Source organism: Trachinotus anak, unplaced genomic scaffold, assembly GCF_046630095.1.
Source record: "Trachinotus anak isolate AG129_WGS33_773 ecotype Australia unplaced genomic scaffold, CSIRO_AGI_Tana_v1 ptg000005l, whole genome shotgun sequence".
NCBI classification, from domain to species: Eukaryota; Metazoa; Chordata; class Actinopteri; order Carangiformes; family Carangidae; genus Trachinotus; species Trachinotus anak.
In genome coordinates this window covers 8,375,757-8,398,624 of record NW_027273856.1, presented here as the reverse complement: position 1 = coordinate 8,398,624, position 22,868 = coordinate 8,375,757, and the positions used below count along the sequence as shown (strand labels likewise).

The following is a 22,868-nucleotide window of genomic DNA, read 5'->3' as shown; positions in this document are numbered from 1 at the left end:
AAAACAACAGTAAGAGGACACCTAATAATAACAGAAAATCTATATGAACAGTAGTAGTAGGAAAGTGGTGTATAGTGTAGTGATCACATTAAACATTAGTTTAGTTGTTAACATTGTCATTTTGAGCATGTTTGCATGCTGACGTTAGTATTTAGCTGTGAACAATACTGTGGCTAACATACAGCCAGACAGAGCAGGTAGCATGACTGTAGGTGACCAGGATACATCCACATCCACTCACTGTTTGCTACCTAATACACTATATTTACTTTTTGTTTCTTTTAAGCTGCTCAGTGTGAAATTAATACACTTTGTTGTTCCATCAAAAATGGCCACAATGCAGTGAAAAAGTAGTACCCAGAGCAGGTACACTGCTATCTGCTAACTCTCAGCTTTGGTGAGTGTTCAAGACAACTGACTCAGAAATGTCAACAGCAGTTTTCATGATGTAGAGCAGAGTGGCAGACAGTACCAGCATCAGTACGGCTGGTGTAGAGATGAAAGATAGAAACACTGACATGTTATTTATTCTCTGCTGTGATTTCAGGCAGCCAGACAAACTGAGGGTGGTGTGGATCAGGAGGAGCAGACGTCACAGCACAAAGGTAAGAAAGAGAAGAAGAGAGAGACAAGGTTCATTTAGCAGTATTAGTCTTTAGGCTTGTGTTTAATGTGGGCTCTGCAGAGGCTCTGAAACAGTCCACAGGGAACTTTTGAGATTGAATCCTTTGTTTATTATGTGTCAGCTCCACAGTTGGCAACCGGGGATTAAGAACCCCTACAGAGGCCTGGTGGTTTGGCAGGTTCCAGAGAGTTTAGACATCACTGTCACACTCTTCAAGGTATGAAGTTAAGACTCCACTTGGTTGTGGCTGATATAAATGGAAAATAGCTCAGTTATTGATTTGGATGGGCAGTGACATGGCAATGATTTGTTCTTCTACAGGAACCTACTGCAGAGGAGTTTGAAGACAAAGACTGGACTTTTGTGATTGAAAATGTGAGTCTGCTCCATCTGTGTTATCCTTTGTTGTGGTTTCATATAATTTATTGAATTAACTTTTAATTGGAGGACTGAGATTGAGTTCTCAGGGAGAAGGAGTTTGTTCAGACTTGAAGCCTGTGTCCATTTGGTTTATTTATCAGGAGACAAAAGGCCGCAGGAAGGTGCTGGCATCGGTTGATGTTAACATGAAGAAATACGCCAGTGCCACTCCGGCCCAGTATGACATCACACTGAAGCTCAAACCGCTATCTGTCAAAGTGGTGGAAGCCACGCTCAAAATCACCTTGTCCTGCGTCTTTCTCAAAGAAGGGAAGGCCACGTAAGTCATCAGCTCAGCAGCAGATCAGTAACACTTACTGAAAACACAGATTCCTCAAAGCTGTGTGGTTTTACCTCAGAACTTAACCCAGGTAGTTGAAGCCAGGTCTAGGTTCTGATATTTTTGTAATCTTTTTCTACTCTCCACAGAGACGAGGACATGCAGAGTTTGGCGAGTCTGATGAGCATGAAGCAGAGCGACATTGGGAATCTGGATGATTTTAATGACAGTGATGAGGAAGTTGGCGAGGAGAGAAGGGCCAGCTTTGGAACTGGACATGCTGCTCATGTTACCGGTAAGATCCTGAGGATCGCTGGTGTGATTACATCAGTCCTAGACCAAGTCATCATAATATGAGGTTTTACTTGAACACAATGACAGATTGTACTGCAGGTCTTGCTCTCAGGTTTCACACATTCAGTGGGCAAAATGGACAACTGGTCCAGGCCCCAGACCCTCAGTGGGCCTTCAGAGTCCAGGTTCACTGTTTTGGAGTCTATATATGGTAATTTAATTAACGGCAATTGTAATTTTAGATTATGTAAGAGGTAGGTATGTTGACATATGAAGACCCAAAGCATATTTATATTGTTATTATTTTATTACGATTTATCTAGTAATATCTTGTCTTGTGGAACTGCCAATTTTTTTGTTACTGAAATCTGTAGTTGTAAATGTCAATAGTATGATGTAACGTCTGTGTTAATATATTTCCAGTCTAATTTCAACATCTCAGAGAGGTAGCCACAAGCATACAAACACCAGCATTAACCTGCGAATGGCTCTAAACAAATCTGTTCTAAATAAAGTCTTCTGCCCCAGATTTAGCGCATTAATTAATTCTAGATCAGACGATCCTCAGACGCCCTGCCATCTGGGTGAAGTCTTTGGCCCCTGCAGCCTCAGCTCTGTATTAGCTGTAAGGAGTGAGGCAACAATGATCCTTTTCACCTTTTTATTTCTCTTTGAACTTTTTTTCTCAAACTGCTGCTTCCTCTTTTGTTTCCCATTTAAATCTCACTTCCTTTTTCTTTTAATCTCTCTGCTGTTCTCTTTTTCTTTCTATAACAGCTTCTGCAAGAATACATGATCTGGCTTGGAGGCCTGCAATTGAATCAGGCCCCAAAGGTATCTTTCTGTTTCCTGCTTTACTCGTCCTCCTTCATGATTGGTCCCGATCGATCACAGTCTTCCATCTTTAGCACTTGCTGTGTTGCCATATGTAATTCATATATGTCATTTATATTTATTTAAGTAACCTAGTGTAGCTTTTAAGACATAAAAATAGCAGCTATTGAAGGTTTTTTCTGTGTCTGTACTTTTATTGTTTTGAACACTAATCTGATTATCACTGTCCACTTTCATTTCACTTGTCCCCATCCGTCTCATCTCTTATCTTCCACCCAGTAACCTCAGAGATGGATTGGAAAGCGTCCTCTGGCATTTCCTCCACCATCTCGGCCCCATTTCGTCCGCCTCTTCCTGAACCCTCAGGCCCCTCTGTTCCATCCTCTTTATTGCAAACCCACACACAACCACCAAGCACTAACCAGCAGGCTCGGCCCTCTGCCTATGCCTACACATTACCGGCCTTTACGCGTGCGCACCCACCTGCGCTTCCCAAAATTTTCCAGCCCAGTGCCGGATCAGGTATTGGACAACAGATATTCTCATCCTGTGTGGTCTTTTGTCTCTCTTTAATTCATACAATACAAATCATACAATTCATATATAATCATTTGATAATAATTCCAAGCATCCCACTGCTCCAGTTCCAGGTCCATATGTTGATGTTTTGAAACACAGCTAACAATTGTAGTGTACTGTGGTTTGAATATGAATATTTGCAAAATTTTAAGATTATATATTACAGTGTAAATATCCTAAATTCCTAAAATTAGGTTTTTTTGGGAATACTTAGGGAAACATTTTGGAAAAACACTGTTTTCATTTCTTTTTTTCTTGTTTTCTTTCTGAGTGAGATTTTCGGACTGATATTCACCCAGTGAATGCGTCCTTGTCTATGTCCAAATGTCAGCATGTTGACGAGCGTCGCAGTCGGTTTGATCCAATTTGTCTCTAGTCATCCCATGTCTGTGTTTGAACTTTGGACAGAGCCAGGCTAGCTGTTTCCCCCAGCTTTCAGTCTTTACTCTAGACTAGGCTAACCATGTCCCAACTCCAACTCTGTACTTAACAGACAGACATGAGAATCATATCCATCTTTTCATCTCACTCTTGGAAAGAAAACAAATATGTATATTTCTCAAAATGATAAACTTCCTCTGGAGCTAAAATCTCTCTAGAATCACATTCTTTTTAGAGATTCAACTGATAATGTAATACCACACCCATTAATTATCTTAGGTAGGTTATAAGTTCTTTAAAGTATGGTGAGACAGGTTCATAAGATTTTGCCAAACCAATATATGTGTCTATATCTGTCTAAGTCTGTTTGCAGTTTGGCTCTTTATTTCAAGTTTCACCCACCATTTTCCTGTCTTTTGGTTTATCTCCCTGCTCTCCCCTTTCTTCTTCTTCTCTTTCTGTTACTCCCTGTGTATACCTCTGCTGTCTTTTTAGCTGCCATATCAGCTCCTCGAAGGCCCCATAGCTTCCATTGTGACTCTCATCCAGCTGAGGGCCTGGAGGCTCTGGTCTTTCCTACCTTCACCCCTCCCGAAGCCCTTTCCACCTCCTCTCTCTCCCCCTCACTGTCTGATCAACCTCTCCATCCCCCCACTTTCTCTGATACCTCACAAACAGGTACTGAGCGGTTCAGTTCAAATAGCTAATGATCCAAAATATACATTTTATCACAGTTTTCAGATTGTGAATACTATGTGATACTTTTTACATTAGTGTTTAGTTTTGCATGGGTATTTTGCCTCTGGTCTTCATGGTAGTTATTTTATGATCATAGTTATTGACCCCCCACCAATATCAATATTGCGATTTAAATTATGATTATTCCTATAAAATAAACAAAATGTGTTTTTTCCAGGTATTAATACAAACTTATCATGGTCCTCCTAGAGTTCTTTTTTTTCAAGTCAAACAAGTAAACTTAGATTTTTTTCCCATGGAGAATTAGCAAAACTTTTTAACCTAGCTAAAGTTTTTCATAAGAACATTTTTACCAATTTATCTTTCATTTAGTTTTATTATTTTAAGTAGTTAGCAGGTGACATCTGACATTTGATGATTTGATGATTCCTTTTTGTCAACATTAGCTTCTTGGAGTGACAGGGGGAGTTGATTGACAGCCCTGAATCTGGAGGTGTCAAGTCAGAGCTTTTACTGTAACAAGCTCAAAACAGCACGATGTGCTTAAAAGTTTAATTGTGAAATTTTCAACACTGTTCACTGTCTGCTAATTGTTTGTCTGACACAAGCTAACCGCTAACTTGACAACTGCCAGACGAGTTAGCTAACTGTCTGAAAAGTCGCAGATAATATGACAAGAAATGTAAAAAAATTAAAGAGAAAACCGTGTTTGCCCTGTTATAAATAGTGCAGACACATATTGCATATCAACAAAACAACATGCATTTGTGTATTTTTTGTTGTCTGGCCAACTTGTAGAATTTATTTTAATTAGTTCCAGCTTTTTGTGGGTTGTGAGATCATTCTGTCACCAGCTATTCTTTTGCTAAACAAGCTCTTAAAAACTACACTGTCAAATTGCACATTTTTTGCAGCATTAGTGTTAATATGCTTTTTCCCGCCATTTTTCTTTGCTACCCTCCTTTAATACCCCTGCCCCTGCCACAGCTGTGGCCGGGTGCATTATATTTTCAGGTTATCTGTCTGTCTTGAACATTTTTGTGAACGCAATATCTCAGGAAGACCTTGAGGGAATTTCTTCAAATTTGGCACAAACGTTCACTTGGACTCTTTGATGAAGTGATTACAATTTGGTGGTCAAAGGTCAAGGTCACTGGGACCTCATGAAAATTTTTTTTGGCCATAACTCAAGAATTTGTACATTAATTATGACAAAGTACAACTTATATTATTTTGAATTCCTTCAGCGTCTTCACTACATATATTATATGAGTCTGGACAGACATCGATGTAAACTACAACTTGACTGTTTCTCTCTCAGCATGTGCGGGTGTCTGGAGAGCAAAGAGCGTTCCCTCCTTTTCCTCTGTCTCCTCGTCCTCATCAGCTCCTCTCAGTTCCTTCCCCTCTATACCTCCACCACCTCCTGCTCCCAGACAGCCTAAAACTCGACCCACCTCTGTGGGGGAGTCGGGCTCAGCTCTCACCAGACCCACCAGTCTGCCATCCGCCCCCGAGACAGGTACAGGGACAGAGATTCAGTGTAGGCCAGGCTAGTTCAGACTTTTCATTTCACAAACCTGTTACTATGCCTGTACGTGTTTCTCCCTCTGTCCTCCCATGTTCTTTTCTTCTCCTCTTTTTTTTCCAGCGTCCTGGCAGAGTGAGTGGAGGCCTCTGAAATCTCAGGCCCCTCTAGCACAGACAACCCTCTCTCCTAAGTTTCTGCGCCTCTCTGCCAGTGATCATGGACAGCCTGCAGTGCTGCAGAAAAAACAGAGAATAGAGATGCCATGTAATGCTGCTCTACCTTTAACCCGACTCAAGCCTAACATCCTCCCTTGTTGAGCAGCCTGAGCATTTTCTTGTTCTAATCCAAACCCAGTGTCTCTTCATTTGATTTACTATCATGTAGCTTTGGTTCATCCTAAATAATTCAGCATTTAGATTGGTTTGATGAGAATATAGAATTCCAGTGCCTATTTCATACAGTCTGACACTGCATTGTTAAAAGTGTCAAGACATATTTTATAGACTGAAACTAGTCTCCTAACAAGTTTCATGGAATTTGTTGACAATAAAGCCTCATGCAGACATGCACCTCACTTGGACAACCAAAGTAAGAATCAGAGCAGTTGTCCCCTTTATATTTTCAATTTTCATTTAATGTCTAATTGCACGGAAGAATTTATGAATATCCAGCAAATTGCTTTACATAGCATGTGAGCAAACAAGAGTCCCAAGTTGAGGTCTTACCTTTCTAAGTTGGATATTATAAAACAGACAGGAGAATTCTCTGTCTCATAAATGATGGAAGTGATGAGAATTTATTAGTGGATTCACTGTGAGAAGTGCAGCTCTTCCATGTCTGAATCGCACAGACCCATAACTTCAAACAGAAAGATGAAACTGGCAATTTTACATATCTGAAAGGAGGTTAAGAAAACTATATAATATTAATTGGCTCATTCACAGTGTTTTGTGGTTTGTTAAATTCATTTAGAAACATAAATAGAAATAGAAAGCCTTTTTTTGTCATTGTATTGCAAAAAAATTCAACAAGATTCAGAGTGTTACTCCACTACTTGCACTTTACTCTGTGTATTTAACCTTTACGTTAATGTGATTGTGTCTGCTAATAGAAGGCTTCTTCTTCTGTCGTAATCCTGTCTCCAAAATTATCTTATTCTGTAAAACACTCTCAAAGTTTGAGTTACTGATTTCCCTCCATTCCCTGTCTCGTTCCCTCTTTCTTGCCCTCCTTCCCATCATTCCTCCGTTTCCTTCCTGTCAGCTTCGTCCTTTCTGCCTGTTGATCAGTCTTTAGAGCTGAAACCTCAAGGAGAGTCTGGATTGGTTCCTTCCTGGAAACCCCAGGTCACCCCTACAGTAGACCCCCCACCTTCCTCTGCTCTTGTTCTCTCTGGGTATCCTCCTCCTCCTCTTCCTCCTCAGCCTCATATAGCCCAAACTGCTGTAGAATTCCCCAGTGACCAAGATACAGGTACAAAATAAAAAGGAACAAGACTCATGTTGTTCCTGTGTGATTACATTTAACATTAAAATGAGTGACTACGTCCGTCCAAAATGCAACACATGTCTCCCCCTGCTGGTTGTTTTCATTTAAGCAGCCAAACACTGGATTCCACACCTCATGCTCTCCTGGCGTGGAAGCACTTGAACATAAACTTTTAGGTTATCATGTGTAATCTTATCTATGCTTTTCTTTCCTTTTAGAATTCAAAAGACAGTTGAGCACTCTGAGTGAAGAGGACAACCAAAATACAACACCTACAAGTGAGCATCAACACAAAAGGCAGTGAATTAGGATTAATGATACCTATGTGCAATGACTACATATTTAACTTGATATTATGTTGTTCAGCCCCTGATCCTGATAACCTTACCAGTTTGAGGCCAGATCCATCCAGGGCTTCAGAACGGAAAAGGGACATGCACTTTGGAATCAAGGTTGTGAAGACAACAGCAGGGTTAGTGAATATAAAAGACTGGCTTTTGTCAGGTTTGGTGTTTTGAAATGTTGGTGTGGTTTGCATGGCTTTAAAGAAATAATTTATCTCAGATACTGCAACACTATCACTGTAGATGTGGTGTTGCAAGTAAAGATTTAAAGATTTGAGAAAAAGATTTAAGGATGGATGATTTGAATTTGTGACCATGGAAGTAGCAGTTTGCTCAGAACAGCTGAGCATGCTCTCGTTAGTGGGTGGAGCTATCACTGATGGAAAAAATCTAATAGGGCTTGAAAAAGTTAATAAGGACATCCTGATTTAGCATTGTTTATCAAAGTTAAATTTTATTTTATACGACACTTCAAAATAAAAGAAACAGTCCATCACAAAATCATTGATACAAAATATCTAATAGGTAGGACAAACACAAGAACACCACAACACAATTAACAAAACAGAAACAAGTTCAACAAAAGACAAAATGATCAGTTAAGGAAAGGGATATCCTGAACAGTCAGTCTTGAGAGGCATGTCAGTAGAGTAGCAGAATTTATTAGAGGTAGATAAACTATTTGAAAGAGAGCAAATACTTTCTAATGCTTCCCTTCATTTTAAGTCAAGGTCGTGGAACATCCAGTAGACACTGGGTAGCTCAAAAAAAAACAAAAAACCCATCTTCACACAGGATCTCTGGAGTCCAAGTGTCAAAGCAAAGCATCTGAATACTTATATAATACTATAATACTATATAATACTGAATACTTATGTCAATGTCATTTTCAGTTTATAATAAATCATTCTTCTTTCACTTTGTCATTATGGGGTACTGAGTGTAGATTGATGAGGGAAAAATGAACTTAAATGATGTTAGCATAAAATTGCAGCATAACAAAATGTAAAAAAATTGAAGGGGTCTAAATACTGTCTGAATGAAATTTAATTGTTATATAAGCATGGACAGTTCCCCTCAGTTGTCATGGTGATAAGTGGCTGGTAAGGCTAGCCCAATATTATTTAAAATATTAAGTGGACTGGAAATAGCATTGCATTTGACATTTAGCAAAAACAAGGACATCAAACGGATGCCCATGTTACTGTGTTTCTGCTGAATGTGCTACCTACCTTTGGAGGTAAACTTTATTCCCTCTAGTAGTAAAGCTTGATGCAGCTTTGGCAAAAAATCTCTTCTTGTTGGCTAAGACCCTGCACTGCTGCTACATGCTATTTTGTAAACAACATGATGCAGCATGGTTTTGTTTGCATTTGCTGTTAACTTGTTAGCAACTTTGGCTTTCAATACTTCAGCCCATAAACAAACTCCCCATCTGTTTGGCTTGAAAGGGCTTCTGGGAAATGTTTGAAAGAATTATAGGTTAAATTCATTAGTCTTCTGTGTAAACTGAGAACTCTGTTGCAGTGAAAGGCAGAAAGTAACAAGTCTCTCTAGTCAGAGTTGCTGAACTGTTGTTGAAATGTATTTGTAATTCAGGCACTTGAGTCTTAAGACTGTTCACTGTAAAATCTACTGAAACAAGACCCTGGTGCCCTCTATTGAGCAGCTTCCACTGCTTATAGTCTTGTGGCTACCTTTCAGGGCTGCAGAAAAATGACACTGCTTGTTTGGCTGTGCATGAAATATCCTTTGCCTAACATATGGGATTTTCAGAGGGATTCTTTTCATGTTTAAATTTCAATAAAAGCTTAGTCAAAGTCATGTTGATGTAGCAAGTGCCAGATCTGGCAGTGTTCTTTCACTGTATTATTTTTAAAAGTTACTGTTGTTTGCCAAGGCCTGGTCATTCCTTTCATGATTTATCACAAAATGTTTGTGTAGTAACTGTCTGGTTTAAATCTCCTGTGGTATGTTTTTGTATCATTTTTGTAGCTCCATCTCACATTGCTCACTTGCTTGTATGCTGTTGAGCGGAATTTTGTGAAAATGGCCTGGATATTACTGCATTACTCTGGTGAAGACTTTCTTTAAGTCATGATGTCTGTTTATCCTTCAGACCTGAGAGCATGGCCTCACTTCTGGCCCTTAGCCCCAGAACACCCTTAGCCCCAGGGCTAAAATATTTTGAGATGCCAAAAACACAGATGGATCAGCCAGAATCAAGGCCGACAAGGACATTCCCCAACGTCAAGCCAACACTTCCTCCCTATCCTGCTGTGCCTATGCAAAACCCTGATTTTCATGATCCAGCATCCACTTCAGTCAAGGAGCTTCTGGTTCAACCAAGGAGTCACTTGACTAAGATGTCCATTCAGTTAGGGAATACAATAACCCAACCAGAGCCTGTTCAGCATAAACTCCATTCTCCTACTGACCCCCAACCTACTTCCAGATCACTCCAGGGACCTTTGTTGCACTTGCCTCAAATTGCTACAACCTCTGACACAAAACCAATAGGGAGGATAGGAATGGCCCACAAAAAAGAAGCTGTAACTATGGATTTGGGGTAAGTGTGGCATGATGCTCTGTTGGTTAATGCCTACCCATTCTATAGTCTTGAAAATGCATCTAAGTTCTTATCAATATTAACACTTGCAATGCAAAAGTAAATAATGACAGTTAAAGATAATTGGATTTCATTTAACAGCTTTCTTAAGTGCATCAGTCTCTTTGTCCTGACATCAAACTTTGGTTTACTCTACTCCTTCAGAAATGAGAGCATGACTGCCTCAGTGTCGTCTTGTCTCAGAGACGCCAATTCTACTTTTCCTCCAATGGTAATGAATAAAACACCAGAGGCTCAGTCTGGAGAATGGCCCATTACAACAAACTCACAGTGGGAGAAGCCACAAAGAGACACTCTAAAAATCAATCCCGCTGTTCCAGTACCAGTTGTGGATAAGAAAATCACATGCAATACAGTCGCCTTGGACCAAGTCACTTCAAGATTGGACTCTCATTTTAGGTTTCTCTCTGAACAGCAGGCCACAACAAATAATTTGTCAAATCGAAGAGAAGAATCTAGTGTGAATTTTGCTTTGTCTTCAAAACATAGCATTGGTGTGTGTGGTTTGGAGTCAGAGCATTATATGGAGGAAGGGAGAACTGAAAATGTGGCTTGTTCTAAAGATAAGAGGTCATTGTATGAGAGAGATAGGAGTGTTACACAGGAACGTGTGTTACCAAGCTCTGCAGTCAGTTTAGAGGAAAGTTGTGTATACATATCTAAGGTAGAACTTGGTCCACTGTGTCCAGGAGGGAGTTCTATTTCTCAATTACCAACATTACAGCCTAAAGCTCAGATTGAAGCAACAGTTAGTATGATTAAGTTACTATCAAGTTGCTCACATTATTCCAAGATTCCTGGCTTGCCGTCTTTACATCAGTCACAAGTTATAGCTTGGCCAGATGATAGGAGGTTACTTTTTCAGAGGTTACCCAGCAAGAGATTGTCGTTACTGCTGTATGTGGATTATGTTAGTTCCATTTATGAGGGTAGTGCAGGTATTTCAAAAATGGTGAACATGGCACCATCATGCTCAAGGTCTGCCAGTATTCCTGGATTCCCATCTACTTTGAAATGCAAGCCAAATATGGCCAACCTTTTACCTATGTGTCCCAAAATTTGCAGGGTTCCAGGTTTAGCTTCTGTAGGATCAGTGAATGGATATGAACAGAATGTTTGGGACAGATGTTCTCTATGGAAAAAAACATTGCAGATAAAAGAAGCATTTGTGTCTCACATGTCTCGTGTCCAGGAACAAAATGTCAGTGATGCTAATGTGGTTAAGGTCATGGTGTCCATGTTGCCAACATGTTCTAGCAAGGCCAGTATTCCAGGCTTTCCATCTGCACCATTGCTGAGGGCTTCAAACACTAGTAACACAAGTATGTACCCCATGTACCCCAAACAGACAATGATTGCAGGTATGCCATTTAGACAAAGAGATATGCCAATGAATGACAACTGGCATATTTTGAGGGAATTAATAGATAAGATAAGACCTTTGAGAAGTAATCCTCTTCTGGTTCAGGAAAAGTCACATGAGGACAAAGAAACTATAAAACAAATGGTAAATATGTTACCATCTTGCCCTTGGAAGGAAACCATTCCCGGTTTTCCCTCTGTGCCACCAAAAGAACCCAGCATACCTGGTGTTCCATTTGCCCAAAGGCAAGATCCTGGTATGACAGATTTGTTTACTACTTGCCCAAGAAAAACCAGAGTGATTGGTTTACCTTCTAAAGAGCCAGTTAGTGCTCAAGGTGAAGGTTCGGTTATAACCAGGTATATTGTGATGGCGAAACCATTGAGTAAAGGCAAGGTCCTGATTCTAGATATTTCCCCAGGTGCTGATCAGGATCTAAACAAAAGAGAAATGTACAGCTCAGTGGCAATCCTGCCCTCATGTCCTGTGAGATCATGCCTTGTAGGTATCCCCACAGCACCCCAGAAGCTGTTACCGAATACTGTCAGTCTTGTATCTGTATGTCCTAAACAAACCCAAACTCCTGGTATGACATCTCGAGATCAAAAGAATTCAGACAGCAAAGAATGGCATGCCTTAATAAGATTTATTAACAAGAAACCAGAGAAGAATATTCAAGCTAACATTGTTCAGTGGATAGCAAAAGACACAGAAACGATTAAAAATGGTGGAATGGTAGCTATGTTGATAAGTTGCCCACAAAAAGCCAATGTCTTTGGCATACCCTCTGCTCCGCGGCAAGAACCTAGTGTGGTCAATGTCATGCCTTCTTGCCCCAGACATAGTGGAATCCCTGGTTTGCCTACAAAGACTGGACAAAAACTTTGTTTGTCCAGCTGCAAGGAATGGTTTCTTTATAAAAGATTACAGTGGGAGAGTCCATTTGTCAATAGAGAAGTACAGATTTTAAATGCAGTTTCATGTTTTGATAAAAACACTGTTGAAAGAATGAGTGCAATATTACCCTCTTGCCCTAAGAATGCTAGTGTACCTGGGTTTCCCTCTGCTCTGACACAAACATTAGGTGATGGCCCAACTATGGTGAATTTATTGCCTAGTTGTACAAAGGAATCTAGAGTTCCTGGAATGCCACTCAGAGACTGCACGAAACAATTGGAGTGGCTAATGGAAAAAGAGTGGCTGCTATTCTCCAAAGAGAAGTCTGCAGTTACATTAGATTTAGAGGATCTTCATGAGGTCTATCATGATTGTGATGGGATCGAAACTATGGTATCCATACTGCCTCTCTGTCCACGGACAGCTTGTTTACCAGACTTTACAGTACCATGTCAGATGTTGGCAGATATGCCAAGTGTGACTAATCTGCTGCCAACTTGTCCAAGACATTCCAGAGTTTGTGGACTACCATCTAGAATCATCAGTGAATCTGTTGAAGCACAATGGAATGTAGACAAAAGGTCAGTTTGGGAAAAGCCATTAACAAACCCAGGAAGAGTGTCAGTAATAAATGTCCATAAGATATGTTTTAGAGAGAAGGGAGTGCTGAGAATTATGGTATCAATGTTGCCATCCTGTCCCAAAAAATCTAATAATCCTGGAATTCCATCTAAGGTAGGAGAAAGACCAGTGGAAGCTTTGGTGAAAGAGGCTCCCAGCGTGTTGAAATCCTCAGCCACTTTCCCGAAACACAGTAAAATTCCAGGTCTGCCTGCAGACAATAGAGCAAAAAAATTTGGTGGCTGGTATGTGAACAGGGAAGCAGTATGGGAAAAGCCATTAAATAGAGGGTATGGAGTGGTTTACCGAGATTTTACTGTTAAGGAAATGTCATATAGGGACAAAGAAATGATGCTGAGTATGCTTCCATCATGCCCACAACAAGCCATGAATCCTGGATTTCCATCTACTCTTCCAGCTGTTAATGCCATTTTAGAAAAAAATCTAGACATGTTACAGTTGACACCATGTTGCCGGACACAGTTTATATTCCCTAGCCAAGATGTACCAGAGGATGTACAACAAAGAATGACAATTGAGTCTTCAACCTGTCCAATCGAGGCTGTTGACAGAGACTTCTCATCATCAACTTTTCAAATCCAAGTGGATCAGCCATCCTCTGGATTTAATGGGATTGAGATGTTATTGGAAAAGAGCATTCCAAACAGATTAGATCTTGACACAAAGAAAGCAAAGCCAGAGGTGTACTCACCTATGGAGATGCATAAGGATGAACAGGGCTGTTGCACTGAGGCCGGAGAAGTAGCCATTCTAGAAAAAGGGTGAGTTAGTTGGAGATTTAAAATTGGACTTCTGTCTGTGATGTTAGCGGATTAGTTTTTGAAACATTTTCTTTTCAATTCTGTTTTCAGAAACTTGCATTGCAGAATGTGGCACTACGTTCCTGACATGCCATTATTCTTGAGTGTTAGGAAGAGGTGGGTTGCCTTGGTTTGCACAGTAATGCAAAAATGTGACGCATTTCAACAATAATGCATTAGCACTATCTCAACACCATATGCAAATGACTGACACTTTATGGAAAAAATTTGCATTTGTTCTGTGTGCCGTTTCTGGAGCTTTGAGTTGTTCTGTGGTGCCCAAATTTATACAGATTTCACTTGTCATCTTTTCAGTCCCTTGGGTCAAAAGGATACCCAAAAAACACAGATATCAATGTATGAGAAGGGAGATACTGATGCCAGTGAAACAGACACTACTGAAGTCACTGTGGACGGTCATGGTTTCATGCCTTTTGTAGAGTCAGATAAAACTTTTTTGTGCAGTGCAGTCAGGGGGTGTCATTACTACACGCTCTGTAGATTGAAGGTATGTTAGACACTCTGATAGTCAGTAAATGTGAGAGAGAAATACCTGGAATTTGCTCTTGTGAGCTTGATCTAGGTGTAATTGTGTGTGTTGCATAATTTAAGTCAACACAAGGGTGTTCAACAACATCCATGCTTCTGTATGAGCGCAATTCTTAACTTTTAGAAATCCACAATTATTTTCATAGAAAGATACAGTTCAATGTTTATTTTCAGTTACTTGCTTTTTATGAATAAATAGTACACCTCTGTGTGTAAGAAGAATCTACTGTGAAGAACTTGAACTTTAAGTATTTTACACCCAGTATTAACGCTGGCTTTACAGCACTGGTTGTTACAACAGTAGTTGTATACAAAACCATAGCAAATTGTGTGGCATGATGTCTTGCTTGCTGAAGTGCAACTTTTTGGAGAGTTGTTAATGAAGGTTGAAGTAATTTTTGAATGAATGGCATTTGTTGAATTTGCATGCATGAGACTAGGACTTACTTACTAGTTCTTGAGCATGAGACTAGTACTTATCGGTACTTACAGCAAGGTCTCCTACTGCACTGACGCTTTATTGTTGTCCCTCATTTGTAAGTTGCTTTGGATAAAAGGGTCAGCCAAATAAGTAAATGTTATGTAATGAAACAAAAAAAATCTATTATAAAAATAATAACAAGTAGTAATATAGAATTTTATACCCAACTTTGCTATCATGAATGAATTGTATTTGTACTGTGAAGCAATGATGAATTTCTCACTGATTAATTGACGTACATTGTACCATACTTGCAGTGCATTGTGATGAAAATATGTAAAAATTACAGTGTTGGTAATGGGAATGCTCTAATATGATATTATTTTTATTAGGCACACTCTACAGTAAACCTTGACTATCACTTTGAATTTGCCTTCTCTTTAGACACAAAAACATGGTGTCACTACAGCCATCATGCCCAGTTGGATCTGGAGCAGCAGAACCCCCATCCCAGACCCAAATAAATAATGCGGAGCAGCAGTTAGAAAAACATCCTACAAACACAACCATACTATGGGAGGACCTGCCAAAGGCGATTACTGCAATAACTAGAAATACATCAGAGGAAGAAACGGAAATGATAAGAGAAATGGTCAGTAACGTCCCATTGTTCCCTGATGATGCCATGATGTTAGGCACTGATGATGAAATGAAGACAAAGACGGAAGCTGGGGTGACAGATCCATTGCCAGTATGCTCAGCAGTTAGTGGCATACTTGAATTTCCTGCTACTGCTAAACAAATGAATGAATGCCTAGTAGACAGCAAGTGTACTTGGAATAATACATCAAAGGATAAGGAAATTGTAATCACTGAATGTGCTCTTCATTTAAAAGGACAAGTATATCTAGCAGAACAAGTAGTGGATAAAAACAAACAGTCCTTTGCCATGGAAACCTGTCCCAGTATGACAAACATTGCTGGCATGCCGTCCAAATTGGCCATAAAAGAAGAAAAACACTGGCTTATAGATCAAAAACCAGTCTGGGAAAAACAATCAAAAATGAATGAAATATTGCCATGTGTATTAAATGAGGATGAAAAGAAGAAGGAAATGGTCTTACTTGTACCATCTTGTCCCAGACATGCCAGAAATCCAGGGTTCCCGTGTCTATCACAACACAGTTTAAAAATGGGAGCTTTGGTACCAACTAACCCAAATCATTCTTCCATACCAGTTCCACAACCTACTATAGTATATCATGAATCAGACATGAGGAGCCTTTTAAGCTCTTGCCCGAAAACCTCTTGTGTTGAAGGTTTTCCATCATTAATGGAGCGTTATTTGAACAAAAGCTGGGGTCCAGATCACCAAGCCTTTGGGGTAACACTGCCAAAAATGAACATAGCCATAATGGAAGATAGACCTTACAATGAAGAAATGAAGGCAATGTCAGCTTTAGCCCAAACTTGTCCAAAAGAGGCTCATAGCCCTGGATTTCCATCTGCTCTGCAACCTGCAGTGATCTATAATGGGTCATGTGTTGTCAGTCTCCTTCCATCTTGCCCTGCTGTCTCCAGTATGGCTGGTTTTCCATCAATTCAGAAAGCTGACAGCAAAGACTGGAAGACTATTCATCAGCCATTATGGGAGAAGCAAACTAAAAAGGATTCTGTATTAATTCTGAAGAACAATAAAATACATAAAGACATGAAAGGAGTTGTTTCTCTTGCACAAAGTTGCCCAAGAAAATCGAGTATCTCTGGCTTTCCCTCTGTACCAAAACCAAGAATGATTTATGTTGTTGACATGGCAAATATGGTCAGTCTTTCATTTTCATGCTCAAAAGTGTCACAAATAACGGGATTTCCATCATCTCATTCTTCAAAAGAGTGGACAATGAGCAAGGAGCCATTGTTTGAACCAAGAATGAAAGAAAAGCAGGTGTCATTGCCTGACACATGTGAAAGAGTTAGCAGAGGAATGAAAGCAATGGTTTCCCTTGTACCATCTTGTCCAAAAGAGGCACGAACGCCAGGATTTCCCTCGCATCCAAATCCTCGAAGTGTATATTCTACACTAGATATCATCAGTCTTTCTACAATGTGCTCTCGAGTCTCCAAAATACCTGGATTTCCATCAGTTGTTAGGGACATGAGTGTAGAGTGGGTAACAGAAAAGGGGTCATTGCTGAAGAGGCTGCCAAAGAGGGAGATCATATATAACACAAATGACAACAATAAGATAATGAAGAATATGGTTTCCCTTGTACCATCCTGCCCTAAAGTGTCACGTATTCCTGGTTTTCCATCTATCCCAAATCCAAAAACTGTGTATTATGGCCTAAATGCAGTCAATCTCCTTCCTTTGTGCCCTCTAGTTTCTACCATACCTGGATTTTCATCAGTTGAAGGGCACAAGGAAAAAGGATGGGTTGCTGAACTGGGTTCATTGATGCAGAGACCACAAAAGAAAACTCTATTTAGGATTAACAGCTCACCAATTGCCACAGACAACCTAAACAACATGCTTGCTTTGGTTCCTTCTTGCCCAGTAGCATCAAAGATTTCAGGCTTCCCATCTTACCCTCGATACAATATGCTGAGTCTTGTACCTGTTTGTTCCAAAGTGTCCAGTTTCCCAGGATTCGCATCCTTTGAAGGAGCCCCAAATTTTCAATGGCATTTTGATTCATACGCTTTGTGTGACAATCGTCCAAAGAAGACAGTGTTTGTGATACACAGTCTAAATCAAGATGGAGAAACAGCGAAGATAATGTTCGCCTTAGCACCATCTTGCCCAGAAGCATCCCGGATCCCTGGGTTCCCCTCTGTACCTCAGACCAAATCAAAGATTGAACCCAATATGATAAGTTGTGTACCTTGCTGCTCCAGTGTTTCAAGTCTCAAAGGATTTGCATCTATGACTACAATCCCAAACACAGAGTGGCTAAGTGAAACAAAACCAATTTTAATAGAGCCACAGAAGAAGAGGGAAGACATGATTATGGCGTTTGCTGGACAGGACCAGCTATATCACTATGACATAAAAAGCATGGTGACATTAGTGACATCCTGTCCAAAAGAAGCCCGAGTATGTGGTTTTCCTTCTGCTCAGGTTGTTAACAGACCACCAAACATGGTGAGCTTATACACATCTGCTCCATGTGTTTCATGTGTTCCAGGTTTTCCATCAGCAAGGATGCTTAGCTCTGAACATATAAAAATACCAACTAGGACTCCACAGAGCAAGTCCTTGTTTGTTAAGCTTCAGGATGAGAAGATTTGTCTTGTTGCAAAATTTCCAGCAAAACATAAGCCTAAACAAGATGAAATGAAGTGCATGGTAGCAATGGCCCCATCATGTCCACGTTTGACTAAAATTTCTGGTTTACCCAGCATTTCACAATTGAATCCAACAGAGAAAGAAGCATTGGCTACTCCAGTGCTGCCTTCTACTGAAAAGCATTCATCACAGGAGTTACCTCATACACAGTCAAGTCTGTCATATCTCAAAGGCACAAGAATTCCTAGTATTCCCTCTACATCTATCAGCAGCCCCAGTACAGAACTTGAGCATGGTGAGATTTACATTATGATCAAGGTCAAATTCATCTTTCTTTGTCCTGTTTCTTTTCACATTTTTTAATATGTTTGTTTTTATGACAGTGGAGAAATTGAAAGGCAATCCAAAGCAAAATTTAGACCCTTCTGTAGATAATGGGTAAGTTGAAGAGCCCAGTGCTCATGCATTGTTTGCTGTGAAAGGGGCCAATCTAGTGTTTGTCTTACATGGATTGCTTGGACTAATAAAAGGTAGCTTAAGGGAATGGATTACATGGTGCATGGTAAATTTCAGTATCTCTGTGAAGATTGTATTTCCTTACATTTTGTCCTCTGTTGCTGCATGAGGTATGTGGATTATGCTTTAAAATCCTCTATATTTGGGTCCCCAGCAAATCACAAATAGAGAGAATAGCAGCAGACGAGACCCAAACAGTGAAGAAACCATCGGACACAACAGAGCCTTTGAGAGTCTTGGGTTGGGAAGTATTGGAGGCAGAGGGAACAGTAACAGAAAAACGGGCAGAAGTCTCTTTGTCAGCAAAGGAGGAAGAGACCTCAGGATTAGTAAAGGCTATTGTGGGTGTTTTTCATAAAGGGTAAGTGTAAGGCTGTTGTGAAACTAACATTGTCTGGCATGCAATATGGTGTGCATCATTTACTAGACATCCTGAGGATAAAAAACAGGTTTTTGAACTCACAGCATTAAAACCCCAACAATATTTTCATGAAATCTATTTGTTTTGGTTGGGTTCCCATTTTAATCTCTTTTATTAAAATTAAGTGGATATTATAAAAACGTTAAGGTTTGCCTTCTTTTTGTTTTCAATGTATATTCTTACATTGATGTTATTAAAGTTAGAACCATAGTTAAAAGTGGACTGCTTTTGCATGGAATTTATTTCACTGACTCAGTGATTTCTTTAATTAGATACTTGGTCATTGAAACCATTGTTTTTGCATGGTTCCAGGTTTCACTCACACACTTCACTATTCATTTCTCACAGTTATGAAACAGTAGCATCCATACTGGGGCCATCTAGCTCTACTTTAACTGAAGTGGATCATCAACCCAAGGCTATCTCCTATAGGGACCTGATGGACAAGACCCCTTCAGATGAGTTTTTTCTACATTTTGGAGACTACACTACTCCTATTCAGAAGATAGGGGGCCAATTTGAAGACAGTCGTACCAAACAAAACGTTGAATATCCAACAAGTGCTGAGCCTTACATGTGGAACTTGTTAGCTGATCGATCAGCATCTCCATCACCAACTACCGACAGCGATGATGGGTTTTTAGTTTGTGCAAGCATGAAGAAATGGCCGCCATTGACGGCGGCAGATATCACTGAAATATCAAAAGAAGATAGTGAACAAGTAGAGGAACAGGAGACCTCTCTTGATCAATGGCATACAGAGAGATCACTCACAGGGCAGGACTCTGTTCAAACATCAGTGTACAATGAAAGTTTGTTGGCAGGGCACAGGACTGAGACAGAGCAGGGTGAGGTTAGAACAGTGTCGTCTTCTTCACAGCTGGATAAAGGGTGAGTTCTGGTGGACTATGACCTACTTTGGTTGCACGGTGTGACAGTGTACATGTCCTGCATTTTTGGTGATAACATTGTCTCATGTTCTGCTTATGAGCGCTTACTACTCAGGAGATTGTCATGGTCAGCTCTTTGTAATAGCTGTAAGGATCAGCATTGTGATGGGGAATGGTAATCTTGCTTTTAGTGATGCATATAGGTGTTGTAAACTAAGATAAACCTTGTCTTTTTGTCCTTTATGTGCTGCTGTGTTGTTTTAATGATAGTATGCATGTACTTAAGTAAAGCAAAATACTGAAAATGATGGTAATTTGTTTTGTAATATGTAACAAGATTCGTTGTTGTCTTTTAAATTGAGCAGATTAATAGTTGGTTGAAGATAGGGTGCATGGTTGTACGACAAAGTCAAGAACAGCAAATTCTGAAGTTTTTCCTTTCTTTTCCTTAAGCCCACAACAAACAAGCATGGAAGAAATTTCGGCCACTTCCCTGCAGCCCACATCAATTAAGTCACTTACTGATGCAAATGAACATAGAGAGGCCCTCTTAGACAAACCCTCAGAGGATCAAAACAGTCCAGTTGGACCACAAGCTGACATTGCTGTCTCTCAGCGAGGCAGGAAGCCAAAGAGAAAAGTTCCAGAACCTCAACAGAAAGGTTCTAATCAAGAAAAAGACACCGTTCCAATACGGCCAGTCAGAAGGAAGGATAGTTTAACACCAGACCGCAAACAGAAACCTGATGGTTTGTCTACCAAACTCCTTACTGGAATTATTCCAGTCCCATCTGTAAGGAAAGATACTACTGATGAGATAACTCCTACACAACCAACCCCTGACCTTGCCCCATCTTTCTGCATAAACAAAGGAGACAGTTGTGTTCCTCTAGATGTACCTCAGAATGGTCATGACCAAGAAAGTGTTGGAGCTCAAGAAACATCATACAGAGGTGACCATAAACACAAAGGGGAAGCAGAATCTGTACAAATATCCATGGATGTCACTTCTCTTCCTTGTGTGAAAAGAAACGATGGAAGCTCACCTCCTGAAATTCCACAGAAGACTGCCCCTTACAAACCCCTGAGGACAAAAGACATCAAGAAATCTCTTCAAATAGCTCATGACCAACAAGATTTGAAAGCCCAAGTTAGTCCTGCTTTGGAAACATCTGATCCTGGTCCTCCTCAACTTTGTAAGAGAAGCTCTGATGTCTCAGGTGTTCTTGAACCTTTACAGAACATTGATAAACCCAGTCAAGCAGCCACTGAAATGATCCCTTCACAACCTGTGGGAAGAAAAGACCAAACAACCAAACAGGACTCTCAAGAAACAGATTTCATTGTGAGTGCATCTCTGCAGACAAAAAACACACAGAAAACCTATTGTGACCCGGAATGGCCTAAGAAACACATTTATAAATCCAACCAGGTTTCTTCTGACTTAATTCCTCCCTCAGAAACAAAGGGAATCGACAGAATCACCCCAAAGGCAGAACCAGAGATATTTCATGTTGAGCAAACTGCTCCTCTCTCAATCATCAAGAAGATACGTCTTCCGCAACGTGGCAAGAAGTTGCCTTCAAGCAAATCTGGCAAAATTGTCAGTGACAGGGTTGCAGCAGTTGCAGTTGCAACCAAGGAGATTGGAAAACCAGTTCAGGCTGACAACACTGTGGTGGGTGATATAGAAGAGATAAAGCAGTCAAAGATAGCTGGTCAAACAGCTGTTGATACAGTCAACATCCCATCTTCTCAGAAATCAGAAAATGCACCAGAGGTAGTAGAGGCAGTGATGGACAAACAAACAACTCATCCTATCCCAAGACCTCGTGCGAGGAAACGTTTCAGTGGCTCCTTCCCATATGATTTTACAGCTATAGAGAGAACATCTAAGGCCTCCCATGGAGAAGAGGCACAGGCAGCAAAGCAAGGTGTTCCTTCATCAATTTCTTCAACACCTAAAGAAAGCAAAGACCTTCCCCCTCTTCCTCTAGTTAATCAACCTTCTACATCTACAGAAGAAGTAGCCAGTGTACTGTTGAGGAAAAGCAGACTGACCATTGAGAGCAGTGTTCAGGTAGAGGATGGTGTGACTTCACAGAAGGCCCCAGCATCCACAAGCTTGCCTATACCAAAACCAAGAGTAAAGAAACGTCTCAGTGATTCCTTCCCAGATGATATTATAATTTCTGGTACACCACCTCCCTGCCAGTCAGAAACAGTAGCTGATTCAACTGGTCATGAAACAGTCCAACAGAATGAAAAGTCTAGCATGCCTCTTCCATTGCCTCGGGCAAAGAAACGTCTCAGTGCAACTTATTCAGATAGCACCCAACCTTTACTCCCTGTGGAAATGGAATTGGCTCAGAGAAACTCAGAGGATACATCTGACACTAGCAAGGAAACAAAGGAAAGGTCAATATTGCTGGATGCAAGTGTGATCTCTGAAGGAGGTTTTGTCGCAATCCAAGGTGAAGATGTTACATCAGAGATGGAACAGGAAGTGCTAGCAGCAATGCAAGAAGAACACTTTCCTCAGCCAGATTCTGTAGAAGATACTGAGAAGCCACTGGATGAAATCATTGAAGGCTGGACTTTTACAGATAAACCTGTAGTTTCCGATGACTCAGAAAAGGTGACAGGGACAGTAACTGAGCATGATGACGTTAGAAAAGTCCTGGAAGCAGAGGTTGATAAGTCCCTTGCTTTCACTATTGCATCCTCACAGGATGACTGGCTGCATGTAGAGGATGATAAAGACAGTGAACTAATGGAAATAACCTCAAGGAAGGAAATGAGGGATGAAGAGCTGGACTTTGGCTTTGTGTCTGTAGATGTAGCTGCTGGTTATTTAGAGGATGAAAGGTAAGATTAGTCAGTACACATTAGGGGGTGGGAGGGGTGCACTCATAATTTAGACGTGTGTATTTTGCATTGTCCTCATTATTCTCATATCCCTGTTTCTAATTACTCAAT

The 22,868-nt window shown here is 40.4% G+C and overlaps 1 protein-coding gene across 15 annotated transcripts in view; it reads left to right on the top strand.

Moving 5' to 3' along the window:
- ehbp1l1a (EH domain binding protein 1-like 1a) overlaps positions 1-22,868 on the top strand; it is a 39,885-nt gene that overhangs the window by 6,553 nt on the left and 10,464 nt on the right. Inside the window, exons 2-22 of one of the 15 annotated variants that reach the window (XM_071478179.1) lie at positions 548-605; positions 747-842; positions 947-1,000; positions 1,147-1,325; positions 1,475-1,620; positions 2,397-2,453; positions 2,733-2,975; positions 3,909-4,091; positions 5,434-5,634; positions 5,764-5,775; positions 6,907-7,116; positions 7,350-7,409; positions 7,498-7,603; positions 9,595-10,044; positions 10,249-13,767; positions 13,858-13,923; positions 15,221-18,357; positions 18,446-18,500; positions 18,733-18,939; positions 19,348-19,890; positions 20,343-22,757. In XM_071478179.1, the coding sequence (XP_071334280.1) occupies positions 548-605; positions 747-842; positions 947-1,000; positions 1,147-1,325; positions 1,475-1,620; positions 2,397-2,453; positions 2,733-2,975; positions 3,909-4,091; positions 5,434-5,634; positions 5,764-5,775; positions 6,907-7,116; positions 7,350-7,409; positions 7,498-7,603; positions 9,595-10,044; positions 10,249-13,767; positions 13,858-13,923; positions 15,221-18,357; positions 18,446-18,500; positions 18,733-18,939; positions 19,348-19,890; positions 20,343-22,757 (11,997 nt within the window). The other 14 variants (XM_071478181.1, XM_071478177.1, XM_071478180.1 and 11 more) reach the window with 14 other exon arrangements.